This window comes from Typopeltis vanoorti, chromosome 10, assembly GCF_054136105.1.
Source record: "Typopeltis vanoorti isolate ZY-2024b chromosome 10, IOZ_Tvanoo_1.0, whole genome shotgun sequence".
NCBI classification, from domain to species: Eukaryota; Metazoa; Arthropoda; class Arachnida; order Uropygi; family Thelyphonidae; genus Typopeltis; species Typopeltis vanoorti.
The window spans coordinates 112733897-112754090 of record NC_143558.1 but is presented as its reverse complement, the minus strand read 5'-3'; the positions used below and the strand labels follow the sequence as shown (position 1 = coordinate 112754090).

Here is a 20194-nt window from a genome sequence, read left to right as displayed (position 1 = left end):
AACCAGTTAAATAACTCATACCTGTTTTTTGAAACAAAAAAATTGTGAAAAAACATTTCTTCAATAAGATCATGTTTCTTCTTTTATGTCTCCTTTAACATATATTAGTTCCTCTGTTTCCTTGGAAATACAGCACAAAGATGATATTAAGTTAGCTTTTTTCTTTTAACTCTGGGAACTCTTTCATTATCCTTGAACACACAGAAATGTTCATCTTTTTTAAAAAATTTAACCAGAACAAGTTTACTGCTCAGCATATTTATAACAAACTGCTTATTTCTTTGGGGAAAAGTATATAATTCATTCTTAGCAGTTTTATTCACACTTAAACTTAGAAGACTTCTTTTGGGAGAAATTTTATGCATTAATTTGGGTAAACAGTTTATTTCCCTCTTGATGTAATAAATTTAGTTTAATTCTTTATCCAAGTGTAAGCAAACAAAGTTTGTGCCTGAAGTATCTTCAGGACTGAGGCAACGTCGTAAAGGTGGACCAAGCTCTCATCACTCCTTGTCTTAGTATCTCCCATTATGCAAAGCACATCTTCTTGCAGAGATGGGCTTTGCATTAAGGGAAGGGCCACTACCCAGACCGGTTTCAACCTTTATTGAGGTCTCGTCAGTGGGAGCCAGACCTAGAGGTGGTGCTACCAAGGTGGAAGCAATGGAGAATCATCTTTACCTATATGAGTTACCAAAAGGTGTCTCACCTTATTATTAAATTACTCTAGATTTAGAGAAAGATGTTGGAAGTTCCCTCTTAATGTCTCTACTACTTTTCATACTTAAAAATTCTTTCACTCTCATGTTGTTTTTCTGCAACAAGCAGGAAAACAACATGAGGGTGAAAAAAAGTGAAACAGAATTATTGCTTGTTGTAAACAATGACATATTTCTTTAATGGCCTGAAACATAATGCTGTAAGTCGTTTTTACTTGCATGATACCAGTAAATATCATAATTAAACAGCCTGTGAATAAGCTATGCGTATTTCTTCTCTATAAAACATTACTAATTAAAAGAAATAAAGCATTATATATATATTTAGTGAAATGCTTATATATATGATAAACTAAAACTTTTTTCTTTTTTTATATTAAAAAAATCGACTGCTGCTAATTTAAAAAAAAGTAAGAAAATCTGATATTGCTAAATAGCAGATATTCTATATTTGCCTGCCTTTACAAAAATGATAGGTGGAGGGGGGGGGAATTCAATAATACTATTATGAAGGGTAAAACTTACAAGCCCTTTGCTCTTTTTTATATGTAACCTGCAAAATATTTCTTTCTAGTAGTTTCACAGCAAATTGCTCTCTCTGCTGATCCCGATGATAACATATTACTAGATATGGACATTTTATCCTCGAAACCCTGATTTACAATATACTTTCCCAGGATTGCTGTCCAATTGGAACCTCTTGTGATGAGTCTTTGATTGTTCTTTGGGATGGTAATAATAATAATAATAATTGTATTCTCATCAAAATTTCATGGGTGACTTCAGCAATATAAACAGAAGGGTCTGTAGAAATCATCCACTCCTTATTAATACTTCTGAACTCATATGTTTTGAGCTCTTTGATAAAAGGTTTCTAATTCATAATCTTTTATGATCTCACTCTCATAGCTTTGTGTATTTGAACTGCTAATTTTTTTTTTATTATGATGATGCTTATAATTATATTTCTGACTTAAACTAACATTATCACTTTTTCTGTTTTTTAATGGGATTAAATTTTTTTTTTCTGGATCTAGTTAAATGACCTTCCTCTACAAACAGGTATTTTAATTTTCCCCACCATTACTGAGATAATAATTCTTCATTCTAGCTGAATGGGCCATTATAAACTTATCAGATTGCTTAATATCTACAATCTTATAATCATCTGGGGAAAGTCTCTTAAATATTGTATATGAGCCTAAGGCACTCACTTCCAACCTTTTCTTTCTAATATCAGACCCATTTTGTGAAAACACACATTGACTAAGGTTTTAAATCTCTTTCCTCTCAGGTTTTATTTACGGCCAATCTGCTTTTCTCTGTTGTATTCATGATCAATTTCCGAGAAGTATTAAATCTTTCTACTGTATCTGTCTCTTCAAATTATGTATCTGTGCCTTCTAATTCAGAACTATATTAAACTTCCTATTTACAAGTGCAAACATTTTGGAACTGCCCTACCTTGGTGCGGCAAAACAACATAGCATTGAAATCGAAAGCAAAATCATAACTTGTTATAAACAGGGCTCCAGTTCATTAATGGCTTGAAAACATAGTTGGAAAGTTTAATCTTTTCTTCTCCTCTCAAGTTTTTCAAGGTACCAAAATAAAACTAAATTCGAGGTGAGTCCTATTTTTATGCATGATACCAGATACCAATAAATATCATAATTAAATACATTGTGACAGGCTGTAAACTATACATCTTTTTTTTATACAAAACATTACAAACAAATTACTAATTAAAAGAAATAAAGCATTACATTTAGTAAAATGTTCATAATAAAACTAAAACTTAAATTGAAATATATATTGATCTTTAATTGACCATGAGGGGTGCTTAAAGGTCAAAGCTGTATAACTGAGAGGAGACCTCCACATAGCCTTTAAAGGAATGCGGAGAACCGACTGAGAATGGGCTGGAAATTTGGGATTTAGTCGACCAAATTGTATTCTTATTGGCTTAAACCAATATACAAAATGACGGTACAACATGACAAAATTTCATGCCGGCTGGGGCGTCGCCCGGTTAAACAAGGCCCCGAATGTTTTTGCCAGGGAAACAGGGCGAACAGCAAAACGTCAGCTACTGGAACAAATCTGAAAGCACACTCCAACTCAATATCACCAGAGTTAAAGATCGGTACTATCAACATACAAAGCCTGAATGGCAAAGAAATGGAGCTAGCTGAGGAATTAGATAAGTATCAGATCAACATAATAGGGGTGACTGACACAAAAAAGACAAAAACTGGTGAGATCTTTCTGAGCAATAAATACAAAATGTTATATTCAGCCAATGACAATCAAGGAAAAGAAGGAGTAGCCATAGTATTCAACACTACATACGAGGCTAATCTTCTTGAATGGCAGGCAGTCTCAAGTAGAGTGATGTGGGCAAATATCAGAATGGGGAATTGGACAATGAGACTTATTTGTGCCTATGGTCCTACAGAAGGTTCTACTAAGGTATAAGTGTAGGAATTTTTTGATGCTTTAGAAAAAGCAACTGACACAATGAAAAAGGAAAAGTTGGTCCTTGTTTGGTATCTAAATAATAGAGTAGAAAATTATTGTCAGACATACAAAAATATTTTGGGAAAATTTAGAGAAAAGAGCAAAGCTAATAATAATGGCAAATGCCTGTTGGATTTCTGTTCAGGACATGGACTGGTTATTACTAACACCATGTTCCAACATAAAAATGTGCACAAATTCACATAGAGAGAAGAGGCAAGGAATAAGAAAAGTCTCATTGACTATGTTTTTGTTGATAGTGATGTTTTCTCTCTGGTGCAGGACACCAGAGTGTACAGAGAATTTGAAATTGGAAGCGATCGCTATTTAGTCTTGAGCAGGATAAAATTGAATTTCATATTTGAAAAGAATAACATGTAAGAAATTTTTAATCAAATAAAATTTGAGCAGCTCTCAGATGTGAACTGTAGACTAAAATACACAAAGATTATTGAAGAAAAAATGAAAGAGTTTGAGATCAGGAACCAAACCTTGGAGATTCAGTGGCAAGCCTTGAAGAAAACCCTGATTGGATTCAGCCAGAGAAGCATGTGGTGAGGTTGTAAGGATAGAAAAATCAGAACTCCATGGTAGACATGGAGGAAAAGAAGAAAGCATATCAAAAGTTCCTGGAAAATAAGTCAGCATGTGCTCTTAAAGAATACAGAGACAAATGTAAGAAAGCTAAACACTGTGTAAAACTAGCTAAACAAAAGTCATGGGAGGGCTTTGGCAAGAACATAGAAAATAAATATCAAGAAAGTGGTAATATATTCTGGAGGTTGTTGAAGAAGCTTAGAAATGGAGGAAAGAGTGCTGTAAAAGGAGTTAGAGATGATAAAGGTGACATGAAAACAGGAGAAAAGATATCCTTGAAGTGTGGAGTAATTACTTTGAAAAATTGCTAAATGAAACAAGCAGTGATAGCACACTGGTAAAAAACACTCACCAGGCATACAATCAGGAATATATATCTATACTTGAAGTAGAAAAATCCATCAAGGTCTTAAAATGTGGAAAGACAGCAGGAGTAGATGATATTCAACCAGAAATGTTAAGGTATGGTGCTATAAAAGTCTTGCAGTGGCTGCACTGCATAATTCAGAAGGCCTGGACAGAGTTACGAATTCCCAATGATTGGAATAGAGCTCTCATGGTACCCATATATAAAGAACAAAATAAAACTGAATTTGAGAATTACAGAGGTATTTCCCTACCGAGTGTTCCTGGTAAGATATATGCAAGTATACTTGAGAAACGGTTGAGAAGAATTGTGGAAGAAAAGCTTGGTGAAGAACAAGCTGGATTCAGGCCAAATAGAGGCTGTCAGGATCAGATCTTCACTTTACGACAAATAGTTGAGAAAGCATGGGAATATAACAAAGATCTGTATTTAAGTTTTGTCGATCTGGAAAAGGCATATGACAAGGTGCCAAGATAGAAGCTTTTCAATACGCTACAGTTATATGGTGTCAATGGAGCATTATATCAAGCAGTACTTAGTCTTTATTTGAATTGCAAGTCAGCAATTAGAATTGAAGGAAGTACAGCAATTAGAATTGAAGGAAGTATTATTTTAAATAATAATTATTTAAAATCGCTATTTAGTCTTGAGCAGGATAAAATTGAATTTCATATTTGAAAAGAATAACATGTAAGAAATTTTTAATCAAATAAAATTTGAGCAGCTCTCAGATGTGAACTGTAGACTAAAATACACAAAGATTATTGAAGAAAAAATGAAAGAGTTTGAGATCAGGAACCAAACCTTGGAGATTCAGTGGCAAGCCTTGAAGAAAACCCTGATTGGATTCAGCCAGAGAAGCATGTGGTGAGGTTGTAAGGATAGAAAAATCAGAACTCCATGGTAGACATGGAGGAAAAGAAGAAAGCATATCAAAAGTTCCTGGAAAATAAGTCAGCATGTGCTCTTAAAGAATACAGAGACAAATGTAAGAAAGCTAAACACTGTGTAAAACTAGCTAAACAAAAGTCATGGGAGGGCTTTGGCAAGAACATAGAAAATAAATATCAAGAAAGTGGTAATATATTCTGGAGGTTGTTGAAGAAGCTTAGAAATGGAGGAAAGAGTGCTGTAAAAGGAGTTAGAGATGATAAAGGTGACATGAAAACAGGAGAAAAGATATCCTTGAAGTGTGGAGTAATTACTTTGAAAAATTGCTAAATGAAACAAGCAGTGATAGCACACTGGTAAAAAACACTCACCAGGCATACAATCAGGAATATATATCTATACTTGAAGTAGAAAAATCCATCAAGGTCTTAAAATGTGGAAAGACAGCAGGAGTAGATGATATTCAACCAGAAATGTTAAGGTATGGTGCTATAAAAGTCTTGCAGTGGCTGCACTGCATAATTCAGAAGGCCTGGACAGAGTTACGAATTCCCAATGATTGGAATAGAGCTCTCATGGTACCCATATATAAAGAACAAAATAAAACTGAATTTGAGAATTACAGAGGTATTTCCCTACCGAGTGTTCCTGGTAAGATATATGCAAGTATACTTGAGAAACGGTTGAGAAGAATTGTGGAAGAAAAGCTTGGTGAAGAACAAGCTGGATTCAGGCCAAATAGAGGCTGTCAGGATCAGATCTTCACTTTACGACAAATAGTTGAGAAAGCATGGGAATATAACAAAGATCTGTATTTAAGTTTTGTCGATCTGGAAAAGGCATATGACAAGGTGCCAAGATAGAAGCTTTTCAATACGCTACAGTTATATGGTGTCAATGGAGCATTATATCAAGCAGTACTTAGTCTTTATTTGAATTGCAAGTCAGCAATTAGAATTGAAGGAAGTACAGGAGGATGGTTTAATGTTAAATCTGGCGTGAGACAAGGATGTACGTTATCCCCTCTGTTATTCATTATCTATATGGATCACATTATGAAGGAAAGTGGTATTAAACGTCATATCAAAATTGGAGATGTTAATGTCAGCTCTTTTCTTTATGCGGACGATGTTATACTTCTAAATAAATCCACTACAAGTTTGCAAGATTCCCTGACTAAATTGAATAACTGTTGTAATAGATATGGCATGAAGGTCAGCAATAAAAATACAAAAACAATGAAAATAGGTAGAATCGTTGAAAATGTCAAGTGTGTTGTGAACGGAGAATCTGTGGAACAAGTAAAACATTTCAGCTACTTAGGCACGATTTTTAGTGAAGATGGTAAATTATTATAGAAATAGACAACAGAATCAACAAAGCTGGTATGGTAGGAAGTAAGTTGAATAAATTCATTTGGAATAAGAGAGAAATTAGTCAGAACACTGAATTAACTGTATACAAGACAGTTTCAAACCAGTTTTAACTTATGGATCTGAGAGCTTGGTCAGAAGTAAAACACTTGACCAAAGACTAGATACCGCAGATATGAGAGTCCTGAGAAAGATTAGAGGTGTGAACAGGTGGCATCAGTGGCAACGTCATATTAAAAATAGGATATTAGGAAAGAACTAGACATTGTCAGCATCCAGGAATGCGTTAGCACAGCTAATCTCAGGTGATATGGTCACTTAAACAGAATGGGCAAGGAAAGATTAGCAACGCAAGTGTTCTCTGCCAGGTTGGCAGGAAAGCGACCCAGGCGAAGACCAAGATATAGGTGGATTGATACAGTACAAAGTGCCTTAGACGATAGAAATATAAGATCTGATAATGTTGGAGTCTTGACAAGTAACAGAATGATTTGGAGGAAAATTGTAGATGGGAAGTTAGTAATGATATAAATTTTTCATGTGGTACTATCATATCCTGTACATCCCCTAGGGGGGAGGTATATATCAGGAATTTGATGATGATGATAATTGACCATGGTTTATAATCATCTAATACCAACAAGTTTCGCCTATGGGGCTGTCCTGCTTCTTCAGGGCTTATAACGGCAAGAGGAAAAAAACTCAAAGTGGCTAGTACAAAGAAATTGGAGTAACACTATCGTATGAATTAAATATTAAAACAGAACTCGTAACATTACACACATGGAGCGTGTTGTGTTAGTCACTGTTATGAGAACACGTTCTGTAGTTTTGAGCATAATTAAATTCTGGCAGGATGAGTGATCTTATTAAGGTTTTCCATATGTCAGCTATTATCATTGCCTGGTTTCTGTTAAGATTTTCTGTAGAATGGAGGACTACAGGAGCTTCTTTGAAATTTTTACAATGGAAATCTTCTTCTAGGTAAGGCATGGAGCTGCTATCCCAATTAATTGTATGGTTAGTAATTGCGAAATGATGGGCCTGTTCTGTTGTTATTGACATCTCCTATATGTTCTTTTTTCGGATTTCGAGGCTTCTCGACGTCTGTCCTTTATAGTTTAGACCACAAGCACATGGGAAGTTGTACACTCCAGCTTGTTTGAAAAAAGGATTAATGTTTTTTTTGCGATCTTAAAACGTGACGGACAGTCTTGACTGCCTTGAATGCAACTCCGATGTTGAACAGTTTAAAAAGTTTTGTGACATTCTCGGACACTGTACCTGCATAAGGAATAACTAAGGATGAACTGTATTGAGTGATGGTAGGGTATTGTTGTTGTTGTGGGGGGGGGGGGGGTTCTGTGAAAAATCTTGTTGATTAGATTCTTTGGATAACCATTTTTTATTGATGTCTTTGCTATATGAGTAATTTCATCATAGAGTTCTTTTTCTTCTGAGATGATGTTTGTAGGTCTATTTTTGAGCATATGCTGAAATTATGCTGAGCTTCTGAGAAATATGGTGAATTTACTTGAAATGAAGGTTTGCTGTAGACTATTAGTTTGATATGTCCATCTGCTAGTTTCTTGATTAGGATATCCAAAATTGGTAGTCGATTATCTTTTTCCAGTTCCAAAGTGAATTGTATTTTTTGATGAAAAGAATTAAATTTGGTTAAAAAGTTCAAAAGAGCTGTTTTTGTGTCCCTCCAAAGTAATTAATTATTTTCATCAAAAAATACAATTCACTTTGGAACTGGAAAAAGATAATTAATTACCATTTTTGGATACCCTAATCAAGAAACTAGCAGATGGATATATCAAACTAACAGTCTACCGTAAACCAACACACACTGGATGCTACCTTCATTTCAGGTCAACTCACCATATTTCCCAGAAGCTCAGCATAATACATATGTTCAAAATAGAGCTACGAACATTATCTCAGAAGAAAAAGAACTCTATGATGAAATTACTCATATAGCAGAGACATTAATAAAAAATGGCTATTCAAAAAATTTAATCAACTAGATTCTTCATAGAAACTCCCCACCCCCCACAACAACAACAACGACAACATCCGATTGATCTAAACTATATAGGAGAGACGTCGAAAAGCCTCGAAATCCGAAAAAAAAAGAATATATAGGAGATGTTAATAACAACAGAACAGACATCTTAGGTCTAGCCCATCATTTTGCAATTACTAACCATACCATTGATTGGGATAGCAGCTCCATATCTTACCTAGAAGATTTCCATTGTAGAAATTTCAAAGAAGCCATTGTAGTCCTCCGTTCTGGAGAAAATCTTAACAGAAATCAGGGAATGATAATAGCTGACATATGGAAAACTTTAATAAGATCACTCAGCCTACCAGAATTTAATTTCACTCAAAACTACAGGTGGCGTTTACTAAATGGAAATACCACGTTTAGCGACTCTTGGTTGTATTTATTTTCACTATTTTCTGCTACTCTTCTCTTAATGCTTGTTTCATTTAAGAATCTTTCCCATTAATTACTCCAGACCTCTCTGGCTGAATCACTCATAGTTTTCTTCATATTTTATCATTGAATCTCCAAGGTTTGATTCTTGTTTTCGAACTCTTTCATTTTTTCATAAAGAATATTTGTATATTTCAGTCTCAAGTTCACCTGAATGCTGTTCAGCTTTGTTTCTTTTTTTTTTAGAATTCACATATTTTTCTTTCAGTATGATATTTGCTTTCATCCTGCTTAAAACAATGGTGATCATTTCCTGTTTCACATCTCCTGTATACTCTTGCAATCTGAACAGCATGAAGATTTCACTGTCAACAATAACAAATAGTCAATAGGATTTTTCTTGTTGTCTTCTCTCCATGTGAATTTGTGCTCATCTTTATAATTGTGTTTATAATGATTAGTCTGTGTTCCAAACAGAAATCCAGCAATTACTTACCTTTATTATTATATTTGCTAATTTCTTTAAATTTTCCAAAAAATTTTTTCACAAAATATTTGCATATGATATTAGATATAATATGGGTGAAAAAGAGAATATGTTTTTTTTATTTTTATTTTTTATTATTTTTTTTTTTTTATTATAGATTTATATCTTTTACCTGTCTGTAACTCAGTTGGCATTGACATTGTCCTTTGGTTGGAAGAATCTGGGTTTGAATTTCATTTGGGACTTGAGGAACCTTTTTTAAAACTTTTCAAGTGAAGGTGATATGGATGTGGTGTGGTTTTTCATCCAATGAAACAAAAAGTTGCTTTATCATAAGCAGAGTAAGTAGGTTTTTAGAAATCTAATTACTTGAAGTCAAGATGGGATGAGATCAGTTTACCATTTCCCTTATCCAGTTCTTTCCACTTAAATTACAGTTTACTGTGGTCTCTGTTATCAGCTGTTATAAAGAAACTAGTTGCCACCACTGACAAGTCCACTGTTGTTATGCATTTCATTCCTTCCAATTCATAATATAATTTGTTTTCCCCCTGAAACTAAGGTTTCCTATCTTGCATACAAACAAAACAGCCTTCAGAACACATGCAATTTACAGGCAAAAAATACTGTTGTTGGTGATGATGGGTGGTAGATGGCATTGATGATAAGCAGTGTTGTAGTGGATGAATTAAGTAGTAGTGGAAGGGTGAGATGTATTTGACAAAGTAGAGTGTCCTCCTGTGATGAGTCCTTGGACTCTCTGGAGGCATCACGTAATAATAATAATTGCATTCTCTTTGAAAAGTTTAATAGCTTATTACAGTATAATGGAAAAATATTACACTTTTTTTCTTTTCTTTTTTTTTACTTTATTTTATTTATTATATTTTTGTGTGTGCATGTTAGAAGATGCTGGCTTGGTTGGCTGAGTAGTTAGCATGTCTGCTCTCTGGCCAAGATGCTGCGGGTTTGAATCCCACCCATGGGCATGGATGTTTGTTCTACAAACTCTGTGCGGGAAGAGAATCTGCAATCCTACCAGTTATTCTACCAGAAGACTTCACTCCCAAAACCCTGTGAGGTATGGGAGTGACCATATGGCATCTACAGACGTCAAATGTGAAATTTTTTTTGTGTTAGCAGATGACATTCTCCCAACTCTTCGGTATCTTTTTTATAGCCAAATTTATTTTAATTAGCAGTGTTGTTTAAAGCTTGTGTTGCTTGCCAGTTTTCCTTTTTAGTTTCAATTTTTATGGATAGCCATTCTGCAAGAGGCTAATCAACCTATAGTACACTAGTAACATGGATGAGCAGGAAGGAACTTGTTCACATTTAACTTTGAAAATCTCTGGGTTGCATTCCCTGGGAAATACTTAAGGTAGGAGATTCGAAGGCAGCAACTTGAAAGAAGGGATAAAACTGTGAAAGAGTATTGATTAGCATTTGAATGAATTTGACAGAGAGTGAGGGAATTATTAATGCTAATTCTAATGAACAGTGGCCATAGAAATATTTGCAGAAAAAAGTAGAAGAAACTGATCTGAGTAAAGTGTATTAGTGACAGAGTAGTCATTAATCAATCAAACTGCCATTTTCTGTGTAGAATCCAGTACTTTTTGGAAGCTCTTAGCACAATACATCAGCTTAAGCTCATTCATTCAAAGCACTCACAATTATCTCTGGCAATCCATTCCACGCATTTATTACTCTTGAAGCAAAAAATCTAGTCAAGATGCGGCAGAATTATAACTTTATAAAGAGAGATAATAACTAGTGTATCCTTACTTGTTAGTGTGCTTTTCAACACCCAAGTAATCCTTTGAGCTATTTTGCCAACTTTTGCAGTATGCCCTTTGAACTTCAACTCTCTGTCCACCCTAAGTCCCTAGCCTGATCAATTTCCTACAATTCAGTACCATCAATGCATTGCACAGTATGCAATATTTTCAACCCAGAATGCATAACCTTACATTTTGCAACACTAAATTGACAACCATTATCCATCGCCTACAATGCCAATTTATTTAAATCATCCTGCAGGATATCCACATCAACTTTTGTTCTCCAAAGTTTTGCATCATCAGTGAACAATTGAATATTCCTCCCATAAATCATTGCCTATATTGTTAAAATAGAAATTAAAGAGTAATGGAGCCTTCGGGCACTTCACTAGTTGCCCTCATTTCTCTAGATCCCACTCCACTATGTACTACTCTTTGCTGTCTGTCTGTTAGCTATCCCCCTGGCCATGCCACCAGCTTCTTATCCATTTCCATTTGTTCCAACTTTTGTAATAGTTTTCTGTGTGGTATTCTTCCAAATGCATTTTCAAAGTTCAGCAGTATCATGGTGTATCCATTTCCTATATCTAATTCTGCTGTAACTCTGTTATAAAATATGAGTAAATTACTAACCCAGGATTTGCCTTTTACAAAGCAGTGCCACCCACCTTAAAGGATCATATTACTAGACATCCATCTTTAACTAGCTTTACCAATACTTTAACAACCACTCCTGAGATGTTAAGTGGTCTGTAATTTGCTACTTCTGTCTTGAAGTCACATTTTATGTAATGGAACTCTCTTATTCTATTTCCACTTCCATGGAACCTATTCAGAGATGAGACTTAGATTAAACACTTCATCAGAGGCACTGCCAATTCTCTTGCACATTTGCATAGCACATAAGCTAACATGCATCTATTTGCACTGCTGTATTCACATTGATATTTACAATATGCTTAATACCTCATATTTATCTACCTCAATTCTCAAGTTAGTCTCTTTTGCATCAGCAACTGCAAAATCTCCACCAGGATGATAGTCCTATGCAAAGTGATCACTCAGCAACACAACTATTTCTTCTACTTCCTGTCATGGCATCGATTACAGTCATTTTCCCTCTTACTCTCTACATAATGAAAAAACATTTAGATTTACTTGGTGCTAATTTTCTTTCTTTTCCCCTTCTTTATATCTCTACTTATCTGCTTAACTCTCATTGGATTTATCCTCCTGAATGCCACTATACAGTCTGATACTGTTTCTCTTCTACACTCCTGACCACTTCCTATGTACCACTGACATTCTTTTTGTGTAGTATCTTAATTATCATACTCAATTATCAGCTTTAAAGTTCAGCATAAATTCTTTCTTGATAGAGAATTCCACATGCTTAGCAAATGCTGAGAGCAAGAATACGTGCTCACTTTTCTCTAATGGATGTAGAGTATAGATATTAAAGGGATAAAAATCCTATGTTGTTATATAGCCAGTAAGTTAAAGCCGTTTGGCTTTTCATTTTAATTACAGGATGTAGAATATTTTACCTTGGGTTATGGATACATCTTCTAGTGCTGTTAAAGGATCCAGCACTCTCTCTCTCAAACCCCTGGTCCCTTTTATGCTGGTTATCCCTCAGCGACTGCATAATTTCCATTTCATTTAGACCTCCAGTCTAAATCCCTAGTCTAATTCCTCCATAACAATTGCTCTGCACTCATTGTTATAATCTATCAATGATATCCACATCTTCTGGTTGATCCCCTGGTATATAGAAGCAACCAATGATATAGTTTGTTCTGTAAATTACAGAATTACTGTAAATATACTGAGTGTTCCTGGTAAGATATATGCAACTATACTTGAGAAACAGTGAGAAGGATTGTGGAAGAGAAACTTGGTGAAGAACAAGCTGGATTCAAGCCAAATAGAGGCTATCAGGATCAGATTTTCATTTTACGACAGATAGTTGAGAAATCATGAGGATATAACAAAGATCTGTATTTAAGTTTTGTAGATCTGAAAGAGGCATATGACAAAGTGCCAAAAGAGAAAGCTAATCAAAACACTACAGTTATATGGTGTCGATGGGGCATTATATCAAGCAATACTATAATAGTCTTTATTTGAGTTATAAGTCAGTAGTTAGAATTGAAGGTAGTACAGGAAAGTGGTTTAATCTTAAATCTGGTGTCACACAAGAATGTACATTATCCCCTCTGTTATTCATTATCTATATGGATCACATTATGAAGAAAAGTGGTATTAAACCTGATATCAAAATTGGAGATGTTAATCTCAGCTCTTTGCTTTATGCAGATGATGTTATACTTCTAAATAAATCCACTACAAGACTGCAAGATTCCCTGACTAAAGTGAATAACTGTTGTAACGGATATGGTATGAAGGTCAGCATTAAAAAGACAATGAAAATAGGCAGAACCATTGAAAATATCAACTGCATTGTAAATGGAGAACCCATAGAACAAGTAAAACATTTCAGCTACTTAGGCACCATTTTTAGTGAAGATAGTAAATTGAATATGGAAGTAGATAACAGAATCAGCAAAGCTGGTACAGTAGGAAGTCAATTGAATAAATTTATATGGAATAAGAGAGAAATTAGTCGAAACACTAAATTAGCTGTATACAAGACAGTGTTCAAACCAATTTTGACTTATGGATCTGAGAGCTGAGTCAGAAGTAAAACCCTTGACCAAAGACTAGAGACTGCAGATATGAGAGTCCTGAGAAAGATTAGGGGCATGAACAGATGGCATCAATGGCAATATCATTAAAAATGAGGATATTAGGAAAGAACTTGACATTGTCAGCATCCAGGAATGCGTTAGCACAGCTAATCTCAGGTGATATGGTCACTTAAACAGAATGGGTGAAGAAAGATTAGCAAAGCAAATGTTCTCTGCCAGGTTGGCAGCAAAATGACCCAGAGGAAGACCAAGATATAGGTGGATTGATACGGTATAAAGTGCCTTAGACTATAGAAATATAAGATCTGATAGTGTTGGAGTCTTGACAAGCAACAGACTGATTTGGAGGAAAATTGTAGATAGGAAGTTAGTAATGATGTAAATTTTTCATGTGGTACTATCGTATCCTGTACACCCCTTGAGGGTATATGTATATACCAGGAATTTGATGATGATGTTCTGTAAATTTAAAAGGCAACCAGGTTACTAAAACACAAATCATCATGCAATGGCACTATCATATCTCTCTTTCACTCTCCAGGAACTTTCTCTGTAGCAAGAATTTCAATAAATTTCAATAGACTTACGGTCAGGTCCACAACATATTCCTTAAAACTCATGATGTAATTCCATCTAGTTCCCCTGCATTATTGACAACTAGCATCTCAGTGTTAGGAATATGTCCTCTTCACTCATGTCTGATGCTTTACCCCTCCTTAACCCTCTAAGAATAAAGTCTGTTCTACTAGGATGGAACACGCTAATAAAGTGATAATTAAATATCTCGACTATGTCATCTACTTTGGTCAACAAAGTCCCATTTCCATCCATCCGTGATCATTTTTTTCTCCTATTCACTACATAGTGAAAAAGACTCCTTGGGATTCTCTTTGGATTGCAACACCAGGCTCCTTTGATATACTAATTTTTCTTTTCATACTATACTAGTAAATTATGTGACTCCAAAGCACTTTATTTTCACTTCACTCGAGTTGTGCAATCTGCCATTGATGCCAAGAATTTTTTCTTAAGTATCTCCATGCGCTACTGACCTGATATTCTTCCTCCTTGAAATTCATTCATTCATTGTACTGCTCCAGACTGCTTTCTAAGTCTTTGATAATTGCCTGCCTTATGATTCCACACAAATTACCTTCTGTTTTGATCTGTGTACCTTTTCATCCTCCAAATCAGGACTACGTGGTTTACTCTCACCAACTGGGAACAAGCATGATATCTTGGTCATAATCAGATCCTTTGATGATGATGTGACTGATCCAAAACTCTTGATCCTCATGGTCCCTCCACCACATTTTACTGAAGACAGTTTTTCCCTCAAGAAGTTCAATAAAATAATTTATCCCAGTTGATATTGTTATAGATGAGGTCCATATAATGATCATTCACTTTGCACTTGCCAAACTAATTTACTTAAACATTTCCTGCTCATCACCATCTATATTTCCTGGACTGTAGTAACATTCCATTAAATATCTTGTTCTGTGAACTTCTATTTCACATTATTTAATCTCAATGCCATTAGTATAATTTTTGCTCTGATTCTCTATCCCGAGAGGGCTCATTTCATCTCTTACCATGAGTAACCCTCCTGGATTTACCTTCTCTATTCTGCTGAAATATGGTATGCCCTTTTATTTCTATCTCTGTCAGAACATCCTTCTCTTTTTCAATTTTTGATTACTGTGAATTGGCATGATGATAACAAACTATAAAAATAAAGGAAATATCATGTTAAAACTTTTTTTATAAATAAATAAGATAATGACAAACTATAAATAATTTGTTATTATCCTCCTCACTTAACCAAGTTTCATTGATACCAATATTCTTTTGAGAGTCTGAGTAAATTAACATCACAAACTCATTCCTTTTATTCCTAATGCTGCTGGTATTTGCATACAGAAAAACCAGTGCATTTCCAGCATTCATATGATTATTCCCCACAAACTGCACCTAGCTCTGCAATATATTATACACCCTCTCATTTTTTTAAGCCACTATCTCCATATTAGGCAATCCCTGCTATGTTCCATCCCTGCTGAACTCTGCCGTAACACACTCATTTGTCTAGAAAACAACAGTCTCTTCAAATACTTGCATCCTTTTGTAGTTAAATGTAATCCTTCTCTTCTGTCCTCAGATGTACTCCATGAATCCACATATTCCAGACCTCTCTTCTCACACATTCTCACTGCCATCTCATTATTATTCTGCTCTTCTTTTCTACTCTGCATTATCATACTGAGGCAACACACTGACTATCTAATGCATTTCTGCTGACTATCTCGAATATAATTTTGAAATCTCTTGGTACATGATTTGCACTACCTCTCAGGTCATTTGAACCAACCATCACTAGCATCTCCTCTCCTCTACATTTTTACCTTGCATCATTGCCATCACCATACTCTTTATCATTCCTCCTGGCAGGTAGTTTACTCTACACATCCTGAGTCATCAAATCTCTATACATGACATTCCAAACAGTTTCCTTTATTCTTCTTTCACTGGCATTCCTGACTGCCTTTTTGCTTCCAGTCTCACTCTCACCTGCTTCCCTTATTCCTTTCATCTCTATCCCAAGCTTCCACAGTCTCTTGACTTTCTCCAGTTTCTTCTCATTCCTTGTCTCTCACATTATCTTGCCTTCCTTCTTCTCTCTCTCTCTCTCTTGCTCTGTTATGCCCTTGTCTCACAGTTACTGTATTCAAAGTCTCTTAATTTCCTAATTCACCCTTCTCAGCCCAGTCGTTGTGCCTTCTATCTCCCTTCTCAGTAGTTCTCTCTCTCTCTCTATGCATCCTGCTTTCACCTGACATTCGGGAACACAGTCACAGCTATCATACAAAACATCTCTTTGTGCAACACTGCTCAAGGTCAAATTCATAGACACATCTTTCACATTTTCTTCACCTTCTAACACACCACTGGTATCTACATGTCGGCACTCACCCATTTCCAAGCACTGTTTCTGCTGCTGCTAAATCCCCAGATTGAAATGATTATGTTGCCTAGCACTTTCTGATGTCTACATTTAATGCACACATACACTTCCCTGTTCCTCACCTGCCACGTTTTAAATCCACATATGCAATACATGCTACCAAATCATCAACTAATGCTATATGTAGTCTTTAAATGGTTGTGGGCTGAGAGAGAACATATCAGATCTGGCTGCTGCTGCTGCTGCTGCCATGATGGATGCAAACTCAGTTTAATATAAGACAGAGGCAAATTTATACTAAAAAAATAAAAAGAAATAAATAAAACCACCAGTCAGACATAAAACAGCAGAACCCTATATTTGAAAACTTAATGGCTGGTATTAGTACAAACAATTCTTTCTTAATACTAATACACATAATTTTTTACCACTGCACAATGAGTGATGTGCAGAATATGTTGAATGAGTGGTGTTTCTTATGAAAAAAACAACAACAACAAAAACTTAATTTTGTGGCTTACAAACCTTAGAGAAAAGGCAGATAAAAAGAGATCTGATTTATGTTTTTAAAGCTGTTAATGAACTGATCAAGTGTCATGAACTAGGGGACATAATTTTAATCTAATCAAGCCTTCATCAGGTTACACTTAAGATGATATTGTTTTAGCGATAACGTATTCAACCACTGCAATAAAACTTCTGAAAAGTATCATTGTAACAGATACTTTCAAGAAAATTTAAATAATAAAATCTAATAACATTTTAAAGAAAATTTTATTAGAATACCAGTTCCAAATTACCTTGTAATTTGGAGTAGTTGGTATTCCTTGTACTATGTGCTTAAGTACATTAGTTTGATTAATAAATGCTTTTGTTTAGTCAGATGCAATAGCGTTCTGAAAAATTATTATTTGTTATATATGATTACGATTTATTATATGAGATCTTAATCATCAGAAGTATCTTTTGCCCTTAAAGATTCTGTTTGTGTTCTGATGTTGATGCTATAAAAACTTTGCTTCCTTGCATCAGGCTTAATACTAGTCTTAAAGATAATTAGTTATATTGTCACAAAATAATTATATATATGATATACATTTTGCTATAATATACTGTTCCTTTATAGTGTTATTGAAGTATGAGGTATTCACAAGACTTTTTCTAGAAAAACAAGTGGATTATATTATGGATAAACTTATTGGAATTTTCTTTAATGAGAATGATAATGTAAGTCCAATTAAGATTAAGCATTTAGAAATATTTAAAATTTGTTTGTATTAACAGTTTAATTCCTTCTGTAATTTCAATTGATTTTTGGTAACTGTATGAAGCAAGGAATTCAAAAAAAATATGAGATTAGCATTCTGTGAGATAAGCCTGCACATTTATTTGCTTTCAGCCTGATGGCCTCGTGTGGGAGTGATATATATATATATATATATCACTCCCATATATGTCAGTGTATAGGACGATCGGCGTATAAGATGAGGCCTAAATTTTAGGCTATTTTTAGGTTTTAAGCTTATGTTGGTTGTATAAGATGACCCCTCCCCCCCCCCCCCAATTTCTTCTTTCTTGTATTAATGCAACGTTAGGTATTGTTATTATATCCGTTATTTTTTTGCATAGCACAGATTTAGTATTTACACGAATTATCCTAATTAAAAGTGATTAGCCCCAATTTTAATTAATTATTAATTTTGCATTTTTTTTAAATTTTAGGATTATTAAAATTGTTATCATTTAAAATCATGGAACCAGCAACAAAACAAAGCAAGTATGAAGCTCGATTTAAAATAAGGGTAATTGAAATGGCAAAGCAAACTAATAACTGTGCTGTTGCAAGAAAGTTTGACATAACCGAGAAGGTGGTAAGATAATGGAGGAAGAAAGAAGATACTTTAAAAAAATTGCCAATGAAAAAATGTGCGATGAGAACAGGGATGCCCGATGGCCACAACTGGAAAATCACGTTACAGAATGGGTATTCAAACAAAGCAGAATGGTTGTTATCTTGTTACAAGAAATATGATTAGAGCATATGCATTAAAATGGTCAAGATTGAATCCGGATGAAAGTATAGAATTTCAAGCTACTTCAGGATGGTGTAATCGTTTTATGAACAGACAAAAAACGAAAACTGCTCAAAAACTACCAGCAGATCTTGATCACAAACTTACCAGTTTCCATAAATTTATTATTCAGTTGAAACAAGAACATAAATTTCTATTAATTTACGCCACTGGAAAAAAAAAAAAATAGCCTCTTGGCTCTTTATCCTAATAAATTTCTGTTGTCAAATATTGGAAAAATGGATGAAATTCCTATGAGCTTTGATATGATAAGCAATAAAATAGTGGAGTCTAAAGGTAATAAGAGTGTGCTAGTTCGAAGTACTGGTCATGAAAAAACAAGGTTTACGGTTGTGTTGTCATGTTTGGCTGATGGAACCAAGTTAAAACCAATGATTATCTTCAAACGTAAAACTAAACCTAAGATAAAATTTCCTTCAGGTGTTTTTGTACATTTTCACGAAAAAGAATGGATGGACGAAAATGGTGTGAAATTATGGATAAATAATGTATAGAACACGTGACCAGGCAGTATAACGAAGAAATGCAGTTTATTAGTATGGGATATGTTTCGTAGTCATTTAACTGAGAATACTAAAAGTCTTCTAGAAAAAAATAACACAAAAATTGCTGTTATACCAGGTGGTTTAACTTCTATATTGCAACCACTAGATGTCTGCTTGAACAAACCATTTAAAGATCACATGCGAGAAGAGTGGAATAATTGGATGTTGAGTGGTGAAAAATCATTTACAAATGGTGGATCTATGCACACTGCATCACTTGATATTGTGCAATTTTGTGATCAAAGCATGGAATAAAGTAAAAGTAGAGACTGTAATAAAAAGTGTTTTAAAAAGTGTGGTATCTCTAATCTTATGGATGGTACGGAAGATGATCTGTTGTGGGACACTGATGATGATGAAAACAAAATCAATTCACCGGATTCGAACTGGGATCCATTTGACAATCATTTAAACAATGAATCTGAAGAACTATTTTCAACGGATGATGAAGAAAATTAATATGAAAATTGAGGTTAATAATTATTATTATTTAAGACTTATATCTATTGTAATATTTTAAATAAATTTATGTAACAAAAAATTAATCTGATTTGTTTATAAACACTGCCTATTTTCTTATATAACGATGTATTGTAACTACTAAATATTCATCCAAGAAATTAAGCTTCCCTTTTTACACTTACTGTATAAGACAACCCATGATTTCGAGGGGTTTTCTGTAGTATTTGAGAG

The 20194-nt window shown here is 34.5% G+C and overlaps 1 protein-coding gene across 2 annotated transcripts in view; it reads left to right on the top strand.

Moving 5' to 3' along the window:
* The window catches only part of LOC150102709 (uncharacterized), a 343878-nt gene that overhangs the window by 304891 nt on the left and 18793 nt on the right, over positions 1-20194 (top strand). For both annotated transcript variants that reach the window (XM_090399309.1, XM_090399308.1), the window contains exon 12: positions 17990-18090. In XM_090399309.1, coding sequence (XP_090255435.1) covers positions 17990-18090 — 101 coding nt within the window. The remainder of the gene's footprint in view (positions 1-17989; positions 18091-20194) is intronic.